The sequence below is a fragment of the Centruroides sculpturatus genome, unplaced genomic scaffold (genome assembly GCF_000671375.1).
Source record: "Centruroides sculpturatus isolate CEXI.00-Female unplaced genomic scaffold, Cexi_2.0 scaffold46, whole genome shotgun sequence".
NCBI classification, from domain to species: Eukaryota; Metazoa; Arthropoda; class Arachnida; order Scorpiones; family Buthidae; genus Centruroides; species Centruroides sculpturatus.
In genome coordinates this window covers 698,058-718,421 of record NW_019384418.1, presented here as the reverse complement: position 1 = coordinate 718,421, position 20,364 = coordinate 698,058, and the positions used below count along the sequence as shown (strand labels likewise).

The window sequence follows — 20,364 nt, the reverse complement described above, 5'->3', positions numbered from 1 at the left end:
ACAATTTTTGTTTTATTTTCTTAAAATGATGAGTGAATAAAAACGGAAATTATTATTGACATGGATATTATATTTTGGAGATTTAATTTCAACAATATTTTTTAAATCAATATTATGATCGCAATAATTCATTAACGTTACCAGCACGTATAACCTTCATCACCATAAACAGGTGTATCACTAGGAAGACCTTCACACCAACAAGCAAAAAAATAGCAATATCCAGTTTTTCCATGTTTCTTCTGACAAAGAGGAGAGCAATAGCCCCATTTATCCGTTATATTGCACGAGTATTTACAGTTTGAATTTTTATGCAAGACATATCCATTCTTCAAACCATCAACTTCTGAAAAATACAAACATTTTAAAATGTCTATTATGATTACTAAATATTTAAAACAGCAAATAATATAATTCGAAAATCTAAGACTTTATTTCACTTAACAATTATTTTAAGCTACAAACTAATATATAATCTTTTTCCTCGTTCAGAGAGAGAATATGTACGGTACCTTGATTTAAATAAGTTATAAATATAAACACATAATAATTGTAAATTTACTGTAATCATTTCAAATCAATGATTGAGGATGTGTAAGTTCTTAAAGCCCTTTTTTACTACATAGTCTTTTTTAAAAGTATACAGTAATACCTCGACTTACGCTACCCCGACTTACGCGAACCCGGAGTTACGCGATTTTCAAATCTCGCCGATTCGTCTTTTTTCNGTTTTTTTTATTAGTATTGACTTGACACGAAAAGAAATGTCATCTACTCGTGGTCGAAAAATTCGTTGTCTTCTCAAACAACGTCTTTCGGCTCTTTCTAACTCTTCGATAGCGATAAGAATTGCGTATCCGTCAGCCATTTTTACTTTCGTGTAGAGATCTACGTGCGGCTAGAGATCCAGATGCCACAACGCGCTGATTGGTCAGCTGAATGACGTCAACCTACGAAAATCGGTAATATTGAGCGACTAGCCTAAACTTTGTATTGTTGTTGTTGTTATGAGAGCGAGCAGACATTATATAATAGTTATAGACATTTCATCTGAAACTTAATAGAAGGCACTTATTTATAATTTCACTAGCTCTTGTGTGTATTGACATTAATCGAAAATTTTGCAATAATTTTAACATAAAATTACGTGATATCAAAGATTTTAATGCTGAGACATTTTTAAATATCAAGAAACAGATAAAATATAATACAAAGTAATTTTTTGCAGACTAAATTACTTTTTATCATCTCTTTGGCTTAATTTATTTTCATTAGCCTAACCTACTAAGAAACAGATAAAAGAAGTAACTTCTTTTATCTGTTTTGTATTTTTGTAAGCTTTTTTGTACATTTACTATAATAATAAAATAATCAAAAACAACAAATGTAAATTGCAAATTAAGTTTTTTTTNACTTCGATACAAAAATGAAAATTTGTGAATTGGCAAAGAAGTTTGATCTACCGGAATCGACGGTCAGAACAATTATAAAAGGTAAAGAAAAAATTCCCGAAGCTGCGAAAAATGCTCAATCTTTAAATTCAAGCATCATTCGTAAACGTCACGGTATTATCGCTGAGATGGAAACAATATTAAAATTATGGTGTGATAAACAAGTAATTGTGAAAAATTGTATAAAAATATAATTTGTTATAGCCTATATATGTATTATTTAAGATTTTTTCTAAATTATTGTTTTTTTTTTAGTCTCCGGCCCCAATTAAAAATTATTTGTATTTACATGTGAAATTATACCCCGACTTACGCGAATTCGACTTACGCGGTTATCGCTCGTCCCACCTATCGCGTAAGTTCGGGGTATTACTGTATTTAATTTCGAAATATCAATATTAAAACAACAAATTACTTTGGAGTTAAGTCATTGAAAGAATAAAGATGGGAAGTTTCAAAATAGATTTAAATAACTTTTGCAACAATACGCTAATGAATATATATTTAAAACGAGCAATTATTTATTGTGACATAGTCACAATACCGGGCTGCGATTTTTAATCATATTTTTAATTTATTCAATTTAAAATATATGCTTCTATCTCAAATTAGTAGTGGCTTGCCCCTGAACGTCATACTTTCCTGTAGCGATAGAGTCGTGCCGGCCATCTATTAATTTAATTAATTAACTGCTTTCAGGGGAAAAGTTTTGAATTGATTTGAAGTAGCATAACTTCCGGTTTGCATCGAAAGTTCATATATACTTAATCAGGGCTTCATGCCCCTAATATTTCCATATTTGGTCTCTGCTTTTATCTTTCCATCTCTGTTTTTGAGATTTTGGAAAGACAGTGGTAATTTATAAGTTTACAATTTTTTTTCAAATTTCAGCCAAATTATACAGATTACTTTAAGAGATTCTGATACACGGTACACTTTAGGCTTCGTGAGTAGAATGAAGCATGAGATGTATAAAGAGAAGGTAGATTTCTGTGATCAATCTACTGACCAGATAATAATCGCTACTGCAGAAGATAGAGAAATCAAGGAAAATATAGACGCACTACATTACATACAGTTTACTGTAGAGGCTCAAAAATGTGTCGATACTTAGGATCTGAAAGTGACTACATTGAAAAAGAACTGGTTCTTATTCAATGTGATTTTTGATTACAGGAACACTTAAAAAGTGTAATTTATCGAGGATATGTTGAAATTTCGCAGCTTTGAAAGGCATCATAACACTGCAAGTGAAAAGCATTGCAGAAGATCGACTACAGTCGGTCGTCTAAAACACTGTTTATCAGGTTCAGGTTTTCCATTTACGGAATTGGATCTACATTGAACAGTATCCTGCAGCGAAAGCATGAGTGTTTTGTGTAAATAATTCTTGTAGAAATGACTCTTATGCTAATTTGTTGCTTGCAGCACTAAAAATGTTATAATGATAAGTTTTATTTGTACGGAAATGTCTTTCGCATATCCTAAACTGTCACCATGCCGGATTTTGTTTGAATTGGACTATCACCGTAAGTATCTCTCTACACAACATTATTCAGGGATACTTTAATAACGATTACGTGGTAATCTTTATTTCAAAAAAAAATTTATGTCAAAGATAGCAAAATAATATATAAAAATATCAGCAATTTAAATTTAATTTACACAGAATCATGTTTTTATTCAATGCATAAAAGCAATAACTAAAAATATATCGTTTTATTATTTTCTTTTAAAGTTACGCTAACTTCTCTCCATTCTTTAGTAAAGCATTTTAAAATTAAATTTGTATACTTTAACACATTTTCATAAAAATTTCAATCTATATTATTCAAAAAATATTTTACAAATAATAAAGACCGAATTATTTATTTCAAGACTATTTATATAATTATAACGCAAAAATTCGTTTTCTATTTTTATCCTTTTAAACAGAAGTCTGTGTTTAAAAGTTTTAAAAACTAATTAATATTGAAAACTAATATTTTACCTTTTCCAATACTAAACTTAATTACTGCTATAAAAAATTTATAATATTGTGGAATATATTTTAAGGCCGATTCATTATAAGTAATTAACAAATATAAATACATACTTGTATATACATATAAAATATACACATAATAAATGATAGTAACAGTAATAATATTATAGTATACATGTATTCATATACGTATATTATTATTATTTTTCATACATAGGTATAATATAAAAAATAATAACATAAATGAATATGTTAACATGTGTAATGTCTACAAATACATATTATTACTGCTATATATATAATCATACAATATAACATTATTATATATACTTATTTTTAAGCTATATTACGGCAGTATTAAACGATATAGGTTATAGGCTAAACGTTTCTAAAAACTTTTTAAACTTTAAAACACCTACCAATTAGAAGTGCAATCAAAAGCAATAACAGAAGCTTCATTTTGAATTAATTTATCAAAACTGTTAGCCACTTAATAATTAGATTTAGTAATTATATACTAAAATAAATCTTATCCAATATTTTCAATTATATCACGTACAGTAATTATGTGAAAGTCAAAAGTTATTAAACACGCGCTAGATTTCTATTTTATCACATTTCCGTTTTCTTAATTGGTGTATCGGTAGCNCAAAAATGAAAATTTGTGAATTGGCAAAGAAGTTTGATCTACCGGAATCGACGGTCAGAACAATTATAAAAGGTAAAGAAAAAATTCCCGAAGCTGCGAAAAATGCTCAATCTTTAAATTCAAGCATCATTCGTAAACGTCACGGTATTATCGCTGAGATGGAAACAATATTAAAATTATGGTGTGATAAACAAGTAATTGTGAAAAATTGTATAAAAATATAATTTGTTATAGCCTATATATGTATTATTTAAGATTTTTTCTAAATTATTGTTTTTTTTTTAGTCTCCGGCCCCAATTAAAAATTATTTGTATTTACATGTGAAATTATACCCCGACTTACGCGAATTCGACTTACGCGGTTATCGCTCGTCCCACCTATCGCGTAAGTTCGGGGTATTACTGTATTTAATTTCGAAATATCAATATTAAAACAACAAATTACTTTGGAGTTAAGTCATTGAAAGAATAAAGATGGGAAGTTTCAAAATAGATTTAAATAACTTTTGCAACAATACGCTAATGAATATATATTTAAAACGAGCAATTATTTATTGTGACATAGTCACAATACCGGGCTGCGATTTTTAATCATATTTTTAATTTATTCAATTTAAAATATATGCTTCTATCTCAAATTAGTAGTGGCTTGCCCCTGAACGTCATACTTTCCTGTAGCGATAGAGTCGTGCCGGCCATCTATTAATTTAATTAATTAACTGCTTTCAGGGGAAAAGTTTTGAATTGATTTGAAGTAGCATAACTTCCGGTTTGCATCGAAAGTTCATATATACTTAATCAGGGCTTCATGCCCCTAATATTTCCATATTTGGTCTCTGCTTTTATCTTTCCATCTCTGTTTTTGAGATTTTGGAAAGACAGTGGTAATTTATAAGTTTACAATTTTTTTTCAAATTTCAGCCAAATTATACAGATTACTTTAAGAGATTCTGATACACGGTACACTTTAGGCTTCGTGAGTAGAATGAAGCATGAGATGTATAAAGAGAAGGTAGATTTCTGTGATCAATCTACTGACCAGATAATAATCGCTACTGCAGAAGATAGAGAAATCAAGGAAAATATAGACGCACTACATTACATACAGTTTACTGTAGAGGCTCAAAAATGTGTCGATACTTAGGATCTGAAAGTGACTACTTTGAAAAAGAACTGGTTCTTATTCAATGTGATTTTTGATTACAGGAACACTTAAAAAGTGTAATTTATCGAGGATATGTTGAAATTTCGCAGCTTTGAAAGGCATCATAACACTGCAAGTGAAAAGCATTGCAGAAGATCGACTACAGTCGGTCGTCTAAAACACTGTTTATCAGGTTCAGGTTTTCCATTTACGGAATTGGATCTACATTGAACAGTATCCTGCAGCGAAAGCATGAGTGTTTTGTGTAAATAATTCTTGTAGAAATGACTCTTATGCTAATTTGTTGCTTGCAGCACTAAAAATGTTATAATGATAAGTTTTATTTGTACGGAAATGTCTTTCGCATATCCTAAACTGTCACCATGCCGGATTTTGTTTGAATTGGACTATCACCGTAAGTATCTCTCTACACAACATTATTCAGGGATACTTTAATAACGATTACGTGGTAATCTTTATTTCAAAAAAAAATTTATGTCAAAGATAGCAAAATAATATATAAAAATATCAGCAATTTAAATTTAATTTACACAGAATCATGTTTTTATTCAATGCATAAAAGCAATAACTAAAAATATATCGTTTTATTATTTTCTTTTAAAGTTACGCTAACTTCTCTCCATTCTTTAGTAAAGCATTTTAAAATTAAATTTGTATACTTTAACACATTTTCATAAAAATTTCAATCTATATTATTCAAAAAATATTTTACAAATAATAAAGACCGAATTATTTATTTCAAGACTATTTATATAATTATAACGCAAAAATTCGTTTTCTATTTTTATCCTTTTAAACAGAAGTCTGTGTTTAAAAGTTTTAAAAACTAATTAATATTGAAAACTAATATTTTACCTTTTCCAATACTAAACTTAATTACTGCTATAAAAAATTTATAATATTGTGGAATATATTTTAAGGCCGATTCATTATAAGTAATTAACAAATATAAATACATACTTGTATATACATATAAAATATACACATAATAAATGATAGTAACAGTAATAATATTATAGTATACATGTATTCATATACGTATATTATTATTATTTTTCATACATAGGTATAATATAAAAAATAATAACATAAATGAATATGTTAACATGTGTAATGTCTACAAATACATATTATTACTGCTATATATATAATCATACAATATAACATTATTATATATACTTATTTTTAAGCTATATTACGGCAGTATTAAACGATATAGGTTATAGGCTAAACGTTTCTAAAAACTTTTTAAACTTTAAAACACCTACCAATTAGAAGTGCAATCAAAAGCAATAACAGAAGCTTCATTTTGAATTAATTTATCAAAACTGTTAGCCACTTAATAATTAGATTTAGTAATTATATACTAAAATAAATCTTATCCAATATTTTCAATTATATCACGTACAGTAATTATGTGAAAGTCAAAAGTTATTAAACACGCGCTAGATTTCTATTTTATCACATTTCCGTTTTCTTAATTGGTGTATCGGTAGCTCTTATCGGAAATTTTCTTTCATTAATTCATACAATTTGTGAAACAAATTTTATTGAAAACAAAAAAATTTCATAGCTAAACTTTATGGAAAACATCTTTAACAATAATAAAACAACTTATATTTAAATAAATTTTGAAACTTTTAATTTATAAAACTTAACGAGAATAAACAACTTTAAATTTTTAAGTGCGTTTTTCAGGCAGACAACTGCATTTCCTAACTGCGGATGTTTATTTGTAATTAATGAGAAAAGCAAAAAAATTATTTTGATAGTATTATACTAATTAATATACATGTTATATTATGAAGTTGTATAAAATAAAAAATTGCAAAACATTTAATACTGTATTACATTTTGCAATGAAAAAGTTTTTCCCCCTTTACTATTGCTATAATATCCGAATCAGATGATGTGAAAAGATTTGTTCTACTCATAATAGGACGTTTTCATTGTTGACGTTTGTTCAGTATACCAATAATTAAGCTTTATTATTATTTTTTCTTATTATAGTTATGCTCTTTAAATGATAATACAGGAAATTCACGTTAGTTCGAAATTCAAGACACGAAATAATCGCGACTTCGAATTATCGAGTTTCGAATTATCCGAGATTTAGTTATATCAGTATAGTATGCCAAGTGCCACATAACCGATGTAATTTATAGGGCAAATAAAATACAGTCGATCCCCTATAACGCGGGTTCATATAATGCGGATTCGTATATCGCGACGAAAAAATTGCGACCGTATTCGTATAAAGACTCTAAAAGAGACTCGTAAAATGCGGTAAAACGTCATCGCCGACTCGTGTAGCGGCAGGATTGGTCGAATCTGGACCAATAGTGGACGAGCAGCCGAACTACTTATATGCTACAGAGAGTTGAGTTTACTATCGTCTGTACTGCATATAAATTAGGTACCGTAAGTCTAATACGGTACTGTAATTTTATACATTTCTTGTCAAAAAAACATTTCTTATTCAACGGCCATAAAAATTATTTATATTAATGATGTCTCCAAAGTTCAACGAATTTTTCGCAGAAAAATAACTTATCAGAAATCGCACGCCGTTTGGTGCGCTGCTCCGCGACGAAAACAAGCTTAAGCAAAGGCGACGTCGAACGGTGCACACTCGGTAAGTAATCCTACAATTTTTTGTTTATAGCATAGTTTATACGGATTATTCCCAAAAAAATTATTCGTGTCTTGGAAATGTGGAGTCGAATTAGTCTAGAATCGATTAATCTTATGGAAGAAAACCTTTCAAATATCCGTAGTCCGTAAACTTCACAAGTGTAGGGCTATGATTGGCTCGTATTTAAGGATTCCTACAACGTGAAATTCTTATAAAGTGGAACGTATATACCGCGTTATAGGGGGAGACTGTACGGATACCTATATAGGACACTATTTTCGTTAATAAAAAATTAATAGAAATAATATAAATGCAAAGGTAAAACAGTATGTTTCTGGTGAGAACCTTTAGGTTTTATAAAAAGTAAAGCTGAATTTCTCGAAATGTACCCAAATTATTTTTTAAGTGACAATCGCGAAAAAACAAAAAATAAATGAAATAGAGGAGTTTATTGAATCTGTTCGACCACATCAGTGTCATGTAAAAATACGCTGTATTTAAACAACGTTTTTGGGTGGCTATAGGTGCTAAATTTCAAATAACAAGTAGGTCTAGTAGAATCGATATATAGGCATAGAATTTAGATCACACGTTCTTTATTTGAATTCGGAATACAAGTCTATTAATTTAAATTTTCTATATTACAGCAGAGGAAACGGAAAAAAATGAGAAGTACTGTACAAAGGGATAGATATATGAGAAAAAAAAATAAAATTTAGCACTGTTAGTGGTAGTGGCGTTTCCTATTCGGCCAGAATTTTTACATATGTGTGTTCTGGCATAAAAGCGTAAAATAGAAACTGAACTGAAAACTGATTTCTGATTCACAATTTTGCACGTGTGTGTTCCTGGCATAACAATGGAAAGATCTTTTGTTTGGAGATAAACTATTTCAATTGTTATGGAAATATTTTAAATTAAATTTAATCGAATTTTCAATCTCCTCATAAATTAGAATAAAAAATCGAAAATAGTTTATAACCTGAGAAAAGAAAGCTTCACTTCTATCGAATCTTGGGAAAATTTAAGTGAAGATATTTCGAGTGAAACAGAAGAATTCTCAGATGAATTATTCGTAGAAACTGAAGATTCGGATAGCAAAGTTGATCACACCATTCCTATGGATGATGAAGAACATGAAACTGAAAATCCTCATCAACTCGAAGAAAATGGCGAAACGAACAACGCTAAAACATCAGTAATGGAATTAGAAAATAAAAAACAGAGTTTATACCAACCAGTAGTTTCAGTTCTCCAAATGATTTTTTCTTTCATAAGAAAAAGAGGCTATAGTTCAGACGATTTACAGTCACAAAATCCTGCAAAATTTCACGTCAGATATCTAATTTTAAAAAATTCAGCTTTTTGATTTTCTAAAATATCATCTATGTGAAGAGTTTAATAGAACAAAATTAATGAAAAATTGAGAGTTTATCAGACGAATAAAATTTTATTTTAAACTGAACTGTCATTTCATACGTCTATATTGATAATTCGTTTTCTAAACATATATAAACAAGTAATTCCTGATTGATTTCAGTTTGTTTCCTTTGATTTCACATTATATTATTATAATGTGAAATCTAAAGAGCATTTGTTAAAATTTAATGCCAAACATTTACAAAAAGTAATTTTGTCATTTCTCATCTACAAAATTTATCTTCGGTTGAGAAATTTAAATACTGACAAGCGGTATAGGGTTTCTGGGAACTTAAATTTGAAAAATATAGTTTAATTCAAATAATTTATTAATTAATTGTATATATCTAAAATGTTGAAAATATATAGATACTAGCTGTTACCCGCGGCTTGGCCCGCGCAGATTTTGCAAGCAAATCCCATTTATATTCAGTATTTCAACAACCATAGTAATTGTTATATAACACCTACCGCTGAGAATGATAAGAATTGCCGATAATCAAACGAAATGCTTTCAATTTGATCAATTTTCTGGAACGTTTACAATCGTTCTATAATCGAACCAATATGCAATAACAAATTCGAATTTAAAACGCTTCGAACATTTGGTTAAAAAATCGAAATAGATGAATATATTTATAACACCGTCTGAAATGTTATCAATTTAATACACCTAAGTACTCAATGAAGACTAAACGTAATTAAAAACAAAAAAATCGCATCTAAAATAGTACCGTGGAAACCATTCTTCTGGTTAAGCCTTAATCTTCTCCCTCTCCCCCTGCGGGAGAATTTCGAAAAATCCCTTCTTAGTGTGCATTCTCATGGCCTACCCTACTAAAACGCAGATAAAAACAAAATATCGCATCTAAAATAGTACAGTAAAAGCTGTTCTTCCGGTTAAGCCTTACTAAGGTGGAGGGGAGAGATTATCTCCCTCTCCCGTCCGCCTAGGAATTTCGAAAAATCCGTTCTTAGTGAGCGTTTTCATGACGTACCCTAACTGTGTATCAAATTTCACCTCTTTAGGTTCAGCGGTTTGCTCTGGGCGATGATGAATCAGTCATTCAGTCAGTCAGTCAGGACAAGTAATTTTATATACAGTAGACCCCCTATAACGAGATACGTTCCTCGTTATACGAATTTTCCGTTGTAGGAATCCTTAAATACACGAGCCAATCGCAGCCCGACACGTGTGAAGTTTACGGACTACGGCTGATTGAAAGGTTTTCTTCCATAAAATTAATCGATTCTAGACTAATTCGACTTAACATTTCCAAAATACGAATAATTTTTTGGGAATAATTCGTATAAACTATGCTATAAACAAAAAATTGTAGGATTACTTACCGAGTGTGCACCGTTCGACGTCGCTATTGCTCAAGCTTGTTTTCTTCGCGGAGCAGAGCACCAAACGGCGTGCGATTTCTGATAAGTTATTTTTCTGCGAAAAATTCGTTGAACTTTGGAGACATCATTAATATAAATAATTTTTATGGTCGTTGAATAAGAAATGTTTTTTTGACAAGAAATGTATAAAATTACAGTACTGTGTTAGACTTACGGTACCTAATTTACATACTGTACAGACGATAGTAAACTCAACTTACTCGCCTAAACTCTCAGTAGCGTGGCGCTGGACAGTGGAAAGTATATACCGTGGTACCTCAGGATACGAAATTAATCCGTTCCGAAACTGAGATCGTATCATGAAAATGTCGTAAGCTGAATCATTTTTTCCCATACGATTACATGTAAAACCAAATAATTCGTTCCAACACGAAAAACACACTCAAATTAAAGCTAAGCTGTACATTTAAAAAAATAACTATAGTAAGGAAAACACTGAAAAATGCGTTTTGTAGTTGTAAATGTATAAAAAACCATAATAGAATAATAATCGATAAAAAAAATGTAGTTTTATTTTCACTTTACCTTTGAGGATAGACAATGGTGGAGGTGTAAACTGCTGGCGGAAGAGAGGGAGAAGGGAAATGATACTAAAACTAAACTTACATAACGTAATGTAACAATAACTTAAAAATAATTTAACACTAATTTTTTAATCTTTTCTGTTACATATTTTTGTTAATTTTTTATTCACTAATTTTTTGCTTTCTTTCCTTCACTTCCACCAGCACTTTCAATAAATAGAGGTCGCTTGGTAAAATACTGTATCTGTCAAAGAGGTTTTGGCTTTACCTACTTTTTAAAATGTTTCTAAAATGACTCAGGCAAATGTCATTACTCTGAGCAGCAATATGGCCAGTGTGAATCTTTTTGCAATGTTTCTTTTCAATAAAATCAGTCACTTTCTGATAATACCTCGAGATTTCTTTTATCGAGCGAGATCCTTCCACGACGAAGCAAACACGTGGACTGATACCAATGAACAGAAGTGAATAAGAAATGGCACTGCGAACTAATGTAACGTCGTATGGTGAATTTTTGTTCGTATCGTGGAGCAAAAATATGTTCGAATTTCACGTCGTATCCTGAAAATTTCGTATGCTGGGGCGTTCGTATCCTGAGGTACCACTGTATATAGTTAATCGCAGCTTCCTGCTGGTAAGCTTTCCTTATCTGGTCTGGACTTTCATCTATCTCACTCTGTTATCAAGATTAAGGAAGGAAGGATAGACAGAAGCCGGATGCCAGTTGGAATTTATAACTTTACAATATTTCAAAATTGCAGCTCAGCAAAATATATAGGTTTTCATTTAGGAAGTAAATTTCAAATAATTTGATTCTAATGCACATTTTTTTTTTTTACTATTCTGGTCTCCAAAATTGTAGTGCGCATTAGAATTGGGCACAAAGTCATCTTAATATAGCCTCATTGGTGTGTTTTGCTCTTCACTTTGTGTAGTAGTTTGTGTGTGTGTTATATTATCGGTGTAGATATATATCTCTTACTACTACTGTTTTAATTTTGGTTTTTGAGTGATTTTGTAGTCTTTTGAACTATGGGAAGCCAAGTGAAGGATGTGTCTTTTATGAAGCTAAGTTTTAAATAGAGAGTTATCTGCTATGTTGAAGAATATGTATATAGGACATCCTCATTAATTTAAACTCGGATAGTTCAAAATCCTGTTAGTTTGTAACTGCTTTTGTTTCAGCCAGGGATATAGAGATTACAAATCTGGTTAGTTTGAATTATGGCTACTTTGAAATTTGAAGTGAAAATTCTGTCCGAATGTGATGAGACTTTGTTAACTCGTTTGTTTTGATCAAAGTTCTTCCATGCAATAAGCAAACAGTAGCCCAAGAACAACTCTAATCTGGTCAATATGGTTTTGCTTTTATAGTAACACATTTTCAGATTTCACCTTACTCATGGACTACCCTTTTTTTTCTCTTATTTCATAAAATATGGCTGGTTTTTGNGTATTTTGGAAATGTTGAGTCGGATTAGTCTAGAATCGATTAATTTCATGGAAGAAAACCTTTCAATCAGCCGTAGTCCGTAAACTTCACACGTGTCGGGCTGTGATTGGAACGACTCTTAAGAAATCGGATTCCTAAAAAATGGAACGTATCTATGATCTTATAGGGGGTCGACTGTATAATACTGTACAGACGATAGTAAACTCAATTTATCCGCCTAAACTCTCCGTAGCGTGGCGCTGGACGGCGGAAAGTAGTTCGGCTGCACATCCGCGATGACGTTTTACCGCGTTTCACATGTCCCTTTTAGCGTCTTTATACGAATATTGTCGCAATTTTTTCGCCGCATTATAGGAATCTCCGTTATAGAAACCCGCGTTGTAGGGGTCTACTGTATTTAGATTAATGTAATTTATGATGGCACTTAACATTCGGTAAAGAGAAAAGAAGAAAAATAAAAAAAATCGAGAGACGCCTAGGCATAGGCAGCAATTCTCGTCGAAAGGAAACGGCCGAATTGGTATTTAGTTTCGTTTTGTTTTTGAACGTTTATACAGAAATTCAGTTCCATGCGTGGTTCCTTTCCTTTGCTTCGTTTAACATCAATCTTCGGAATGTCAAGGTTATTTTTTTAAACTCTCTGCCCTGTAGGCACTAAAAGGATCTCTTTTAGCAAACTCATTAGGGGTTCAGACAGGCCCATAATGGGGTTGCCGGGTGTTGAGGGACGGAGCCCGACATATCGGAACGAAAAAGTCTTGGGGATTTTTTAGACCCGTCTGGATTCGACCCCAGGTCCCGCAGAGCGACAGGTTGCCACCTTGAACCCTCAGCTATTTAATTGTCAGTTTACAGAGTTATCTATTTGTGGATGGCTTACAAAATTTTCTCTAATATATAGTTTGTTTGTATTATCTAATTTTAATTTTTTTTTAAATAATATAAAGCTACCCCAAAAAAATATAAAAATATAGAATCATCAGAAACAAAACTTCTGCCTTTCAAATTTCTGTTATAAAAGATTTTCACTTGTCAGCATTCTTATCAGAGACCAGTGCCGGCCCGAGGCAAGTTTTAGGATGAAACGAGATCTTATTATGGCGCCCCCCTTTGTTGCCCCTAATTTATACCCTTCAATTTTCTTTACCACTGAGGAGCCTCTTAGGATTTTGCGCCTGGAGCAGTTGCTCCGTTCGCCCTATGGTAGGGCCGGCTCTATTCACGAGGATTGTAGAGTAAACGACTAGATACTGCATGTAAACTTCCCGTTAGAACAATGGGCTTTTGGCATTCAATTCTACCGATGTTTTCCAAACGCAAACGCTAGGCAGACGGATGCCAATACGTGCGTGAGATCTAAATTTAAAATCAGGCTTTACCACCACACAATCTGTAACAAAACTTTATTATACGTGGCCAGAGCAACCGTATGGTAATCACCATTCTCTGGCGACATACGAACAAAAAAGAGAATTTTGCACGCTGAGAACACCGGTTATGGATAGTTTTGCCAGTCAGTCTTGCCGCCACAGCTACGCCTCCTTCAGTGTCTATGACACAAAACTAGCGGGGAAAGATACATGTTGGCCAGAGCGTGTGGTAGTTTGTCGGGATAGCGCTGGATTCTCTATGGCATACTTAGTCATCACTGGTTACAACGTTGGGAGTAAACGGTCCAACTTACTTTCTGCGAGAATAAAGACGTTTTACCTTATCAATGGAAATTACAGTTTCTTTTTCATTTATGCTTAGAGTAAATATCTTGGTACCATGTAAGAGGTCTTTACAAATCTTTACAACCTTCATACGATGAACATTACAAAGGCTTCTTTACCGCGTCACAGCGGATAAATACGCGGAACACGACTCCGGTTCTTTGTGGATAAATGGGTTGCGATAGAAGCGGTGCGATAAACTTTAGAATGAATGCATTCTGTGTAACTTTCTCATTCGAAAGGAAGATATTTGCACGGAATTCAGCGCTATCTTTTAGTTTCAATTGAACATATATAAGGGTCGTGCCGTGACATTTGATGATAGGGAAGCTGTTTCTGTAAGAAGCCGACATCCAGGGGCAATCAGTCAATTGCGCGTCAGTGATGGTCTAGGGTCCATTCGTATCGTTTATTCGATAAGCCAGTAAAAACCGTAGACTTCTCTAAATGCATTTTTAATATGACAAATACATTCCGATTTGCTAGCCACGATATAAGGGCTACAATTAAAAATAAAATAATAAAAACTTACTTAGTGAAATAAAATATGTGGTGGATGTACTGGTGTGAAATGTTCAACGCGGACAGGTAAACACATACACGTTTTACCAATTAAACGAGTTTAATTTCGCGCTGAATTTGAAATATATATACAGAATAGGTTAGATTCCTGCTGTTCTTCAAACGGTTCCACAATCTTGAGTAACCAGGTATATCAATAGACCTGTAGTTAATTTCTCGATAACTACCTCCCGACAATTTATTTGTACGCGTAAACCTTAACCTAACTTAAACTAAAAATAGAAAAAGTAGAAGGGGAAATGAGAAGAATTAAAGGACAGAAGGGTACCCAATTTTCCAGTTGGGTTCTCCACCGTTCCTCGTCTCGGCTTCTCTTTCTCGTCTGTTCTCCTCTTAGAATAACTCGGGTCCGTTTTGGGGTTTTTTCTCTATAATCGTCGATCGATCCGCTTCTTACGGCCTCCTTCTGCAGCGCTCCTCGACTTTTCGTTGAAGAGCCTGCTGCCACTCGTCTGTCTCTCTCCGAGTCCGGCCTAAGAATGCTTCTAGAAACTCTTCCCCTCCAGCCTCGTTTTCTCCTTTTGTTCTAACGCTACCCCCTGATGTGTTAGGGGTGAGGCGAGTTCTCGGAAGTCCGAGACAAAGGAACACAGAAATCGGAAAGAAGGAAAATTCTAGAATTTAAATTAAACTAAAACTATACAGACTAATAATAATAATAATAATAATAATAAAACAGGCGTGTAGCCACACTGGTACATACAAAATATTTTTCAATTATATGAATATACTTTTAAAGAAAATTATAATTAAATATAGCTTTGAGGAGCCTCCTAGGACTTTGCGCCTGGAGCAGCTGCTCCGTTCGCCCTATGGTAGGGCCGGCTCTATTCACGAGGATTGTAGAGTAAACGACTAGATACTGCATGTAAACTTCCCGTTAGAATATATGTTGTAGATAACAACATATCTACAAAATAAAATTTCTCTTTCCCCATTTTATGATAAAAAATACATTTTAGATAATGGAATAGATGTATTATCGTTCGGTCATTACAATTTCTACTTTTAATTCTTACAGATATTCCAATATCATCATCATCATCACTATACGGGTTTTTAATAGTATAGAAAAGAAAAACTATTTATGTAATACATAGCATTTGTAGTAAAACTTACTCATGTTTAAAACAAATGTATAATGAGGCAGCATTATTAAAATTGCCAAATAATACACCATATGAATGTAAATTTTTTGTGATAAAAAATAAAATAATATTACCAATATTTAATAAATATTTTTATAAAATGTGATTGTATGAAATGTAATAACAATTAAATATTTTATTTTCTAGAATTTGTTTATTTTAAAAAGTTATCTGAAAATGTAAAAATTCCAAAAAAGGCTTCAGCAGCTGGATATGATATATTTTGTGTTAAAGGCTTTGAAATTAAGCCCAATGAACATAAAGTGATATTTACAGATCTGGCCTTAGAAATGCCAAATAACTGCTATGCTAGAATAGCTCCAAAATCTTCTTTATCATTAAATAATATTATCATCAATGCAGGAGTTATTGACTGTGACTATCGTGGAAACATCAGGGTCCTAATGTATAATTTTGGATCGGAAATTATTATTTTTGAACCTGGATCGGCCATTGCCGAAATAATCTTCGAACAAATTATGCATCCGACTTTTATAGAAAAAACAGATTCATTAGACATCACTGACAGAAATGAAAAAGGCTTTGGAGAATGTAGCAAAATTGCTTTTTCTCAAAATAAAGAATTTGGGGATTGTGACAACATACTCCTTTCTGAAAAAGAAGAAGAAAATTTTGACTGCGATGAAATTACCTTATCTCAAAAAGTAGATTGTAACGAAATTACTTTATCTGAAAAAGAAGATTTTGGAGACTGACAAAAATTAACTTTTTTCTCAAAAAATAATTTTGTACTCAATTCTCATTTTGTAATGTACTTTATTATTTTATATTTACTCAACTATAATGTACTCAAATAATACGTACAGTAGACCCCCCTATAACGCTTAGATACGTTCCACGCTAATCGAATTTTACGTTGTAGGAATGATTAAATATATGAGCCAATCGCAGCCCGATAGGTGGGAACTTTACGGACTAAGGCTGTTTGAAAGGTTTTCTTCTATAATATTAACCGATTCTAGACTAATTCCACTCAACATTTCCAAAACACGTATAATTTTTTGGGAATAATCCGTATAAACTATGCTATAAACAAAAAATTATAGGATTACTTACCGAGTGTGTACCGTTCGACTACGCCGTTGCTTAAAGCTGGTTTTCATCGCGGAACAGCACATTAAACGGCGGCCGCGATTTCTAATAACGAATTTTTCGCATAAAAATAACTTGACCTTTGGAGACATCATTAATATAAATAATTTTTATGGCCGTTGAATAAGAAGTGTTTCTTTCACAAGAAATGTATAAAATTAGTGCTGTATTAGACTTACGGTACCTAATTTACATACTGCACAGACGATAATAAACTCAACTTATTGCCTAAAATCTCCGTAGCGTGGCGCTACGCTAGACGGTGGAAATTATGTATTTAATTATAATAAAGTTACAATAAGTTAATATATAATTATGTATACAGTACTTAATTTATATATAATTAATATATAATTATATGTACAGTATCTAATTTATATATAATTTATATATAATACTGTACAGACGATAGCAAACTCAATTTAGCCGCTCCGTAGCGTGGCGCAGGGTCGGAGGAAAGTAGTTCGGCTGCTCATCCACTATTGGTCCAGATCCTATCAATTTTGTCGCGAAACGACGTTATAGGAGTACTTTATACGAATGTTGCTACAATTTTTTCGCTACGTTATAGGAATTGTGGTTATAGGAACGCACGTTATAGGTGGGTCGACTGTACTTATATATACCCAAGTATTATGTACTCAAATAATATGTACTCATTTTATAATATACTCAAATAAAACAGCAAATAAAAAAAGCTTTGTTTTTTTACAGAAAATCAAACAAACTATATTGAATTTGATCAATTTTCTGGAATGTTTATAATCGTTCTATAATTTAAAAAGGTTCGAACATTTGGTTAAAAACTCGAAATATAGGCCTATAAAAATATTTATAACAATGTCTGAAATGTTATTAATTTAATATACTTAAGTACTTAATGAAGACTAAACGAACAAAAAATCGCATCTAAAATAGTACAGTAGAAGCCGTTTTTCCGGTTAAAACTTAATCCTCTCCCTCTCCCCCCGCGGGAGAATTTCGAAAAATCCGTTGTTAGTGAGCGTTTTCTTGACGTACCCTAACTGTGTACCAAATTTCACCTATTTAGGTTCAGCGGTTTGCTCTGGGCGATGATGAATCAGTGAATGAGTCAGTCAGTCAGGACAAGCAATTTTATATATATAGATTTGCAGCAAACCTACAAAAATATTACACATGTGTAAGTGGCATGTAACAAATTTATGGGAATAAGGTTTAAATATAAGGGAGCCCAAGTAGGGATGTAGTAGTCATGTGCTAGCGAACCGACATAGTGTGAGTATAGGAGCGAATTACATATAGGACAGATATGTACTTACGAAACATTTCTCAAATGAATTAAATAATTTAAAACTAAAAATAAACACTTAACCTTGAAATTTATTTTACCTGTTACATAATTTTGTTTCCATTTATTGCTTGTCTTAAATTAACAGACGAAACGTTTCCATTAGAGAACGACTTTTTTTTTGTAGTGTAAAATGACGTTTTCTATCTACCCGCTACTTGGTAATTTTTTTTTCTATAATCTAGTGCTTACGCTTTGCGTACTTTTAGTAATATAAGCAAGAAGTTGTGACCTTTCGGGTCGGCACCTCATTAGTACCCTGTCAGGATTGAACACCACCGTGTTTAACGGAACACGGAAGCCGAGACGCAATACTACGTCACACCAGTGGCGTGCCGTCATTGGAAGCGGTGGATGCGCCGCTTTTCTTGTATTTTCTAAAAAATAAATACATATTAATTTTAATTGTATGAAAATAATCACACAATATTTTATTATAACCGCATTATGTATCTTATTACAAATTTCTATACTACACGTGAAAAAAAAAATAAGATTGCTATACTGCATCCAATTCTATCCAGAACCGGTTCTGGGCTGTTAGCAGCCCTCGCCATATTACGTAAATCGTGAGTAGATTTATAACTTAACCGATAACAATTTACTGGTATGTTTTTATGATAGTTCTGTATAGTTGACAGGAGTTTTAAAAAAAATCCATTAAAATATTTGATATATTAATTAATTTTGCTTTTATTCCTCTCTCCCGTCTTGTATTACGGATTTTAATGTTAAACCAGTGATATTACGATTTCGTACGTTCCATCTATAAGGGGATGTAGAAAAAAACGTGTACAATTCTTGAACAATGTTAAAAAATTAACTGTTACATTGGCATTTCCAGTTCAACTAGAGTGACCGAAAAGATGTAAATTTTGGAAATTTCCGTGGACAACACCTGGTCCTAAAACGAATTAGTTAGAAAACAAATGACTATTAAGTTTAACATATTAAGACTTACAGCTATGGTGAGAAACATTTAAAATCTACAACATGCCCCGTCGCGTCCTTTGCGATATACTAATGATGCGACAAAAGAGGCATTTGACATTGACTGGTATCGGCACCCTCTGGATTTGGCAGCTCGCGTGCATGCACGCAACGCACACCTAGCAAGACCGTCTCTGATTCCACTCGTAGGGAGCTATTTGACTAAGTGGACTAAGATTTAGGGTGCGACTATGCAGACGCGAATTTAGAGCGAGCGAGAGGTTGCGAGCGATTTAGTTTTCGCAAAGGAAAACCATGCACAAACGAGAAGCGAGAAATAACGCTAGCGAGAGCGAATTTCTGGTTCTCGCACATATCTGACAGGTTTCGATATTTATCGCGTCTCGCCTCTTCTCGCCACATATTCTCGCTCACTCGGAGAATTCGCTCGCTCGCGTCTGCATAGTCGCACTCTTAAAGAGTAAAGAATATTTTATGTTATTTTTATGTACGTTTCTTTACAAAGCTATATTTAATTATAATTATCTTTAAAAGTATATTCATACAATTGAAGAATGTTTTGTACCAGGTATGTATATTCACCACACATTTTATTTCACAGAGTAAGTTTTTATAATTTTATTTTTATATTNAATGAAGATATTTATCTTAATTATGAAAATATACTAGCATGTTTTTTAATTTTTGGAACCTAACCCTCCTTTTCGTATTAGTTCTTTGTTTCGTATAACACGGATTCGCATAACACGGCAATTTTTTGGAACGTAACTACCGTGTTATACGGGGGTTACCTGTATATAACCCATTGAACGCGTGTCAGATCCAAGGTCTTAGT

General features: G+C 32.3%; 2 protein-coding genes across 3 annotated transcripts; one reads left to right on the top strand and one right to left on the bottom strand.

Annotated features, from left to right (window-relative positions):
- LOC111619277 (putative sodium channel alpha-toxin Acra5) lies at nucleotides 1-6,628 on the bottom strand. Of its 2 annotated transcripts, none has more exons than XM_023360957.1 (2): nucleotides 6,518-6,628; nucleotides 1-346 (listed from the first exon to the last, which is right to left on the bottom strand). In XM_023360957.1, the coding sequence occupies exons 1-2, from the start codon at nucleotides 6,555-6,557 to the stop codon at nucleotides 138-140; spliced, it is 249 nt and encodes an 82-aa protein (XP_023216725.1). In that variant the 5' UTR covers nucleotides 6,558-6,628; the 3' UTR covers nucleotides 1-137. The 2 variants fall into 2 exon arrangements, with proteins under 2 accessions (XP_023216725.1, XP_023216724.1); XM_023360956.1 differs by lacking the exon at nucleotides 6,518-6,628 and adding an exon at nucleotides 3,855-3,992.
- Nucleotides 6,629-8,743: 2,115 nt separating this feature from the next.
- LOC111619263 (deoxyuridine 5'-triphosphate nucleotidohydrolase-like) lies at nucleotides 8,744-16,851 on the top strand. The gene is made up of 3 exons (XM_023360944.1): nucleotides 8,744-8,758; nucleotides 8,840-9,124; nucleotides 16,333-16,851. Exons 1-3 carry the CDS (start codon nucleotides 8,744-8,746, stop codon nucleotides 16,849-16,851), a joined length of 819 nt encoding a protein of 272 aa, XP_023216712.1.
- Nucleotides 16,852-20,364: the final 3,513 nt, after the last annotated feature.

Excerpts from the sequence above, each read along its gene's own strand:
- LOC111619263 (XM_023360944.1), top strand. Across the intron at positions 9,125-16,332 it reads AACAGAGTTTATACCAACCA|GCTTCAGCAGCTGGATATGA; the intron begins GTAGTTTCAGTT and ends ATTCCAAAAAAG.
- LOC111619277 (XM_023360957.1), bottom strand. The coding sequence starts at position 6,557 with ATGAAGCTTCTGTTATTGCTTTTGATTGCACTTCTAATTG. Across the intron at positions 347-6,517 it reads TTTGATTGCACTTCTAATTG|AAGTTGATGGTTTGAAGAAT; the intron begins GTAGGTGTTTTA and ends TGTATTTTTCAG.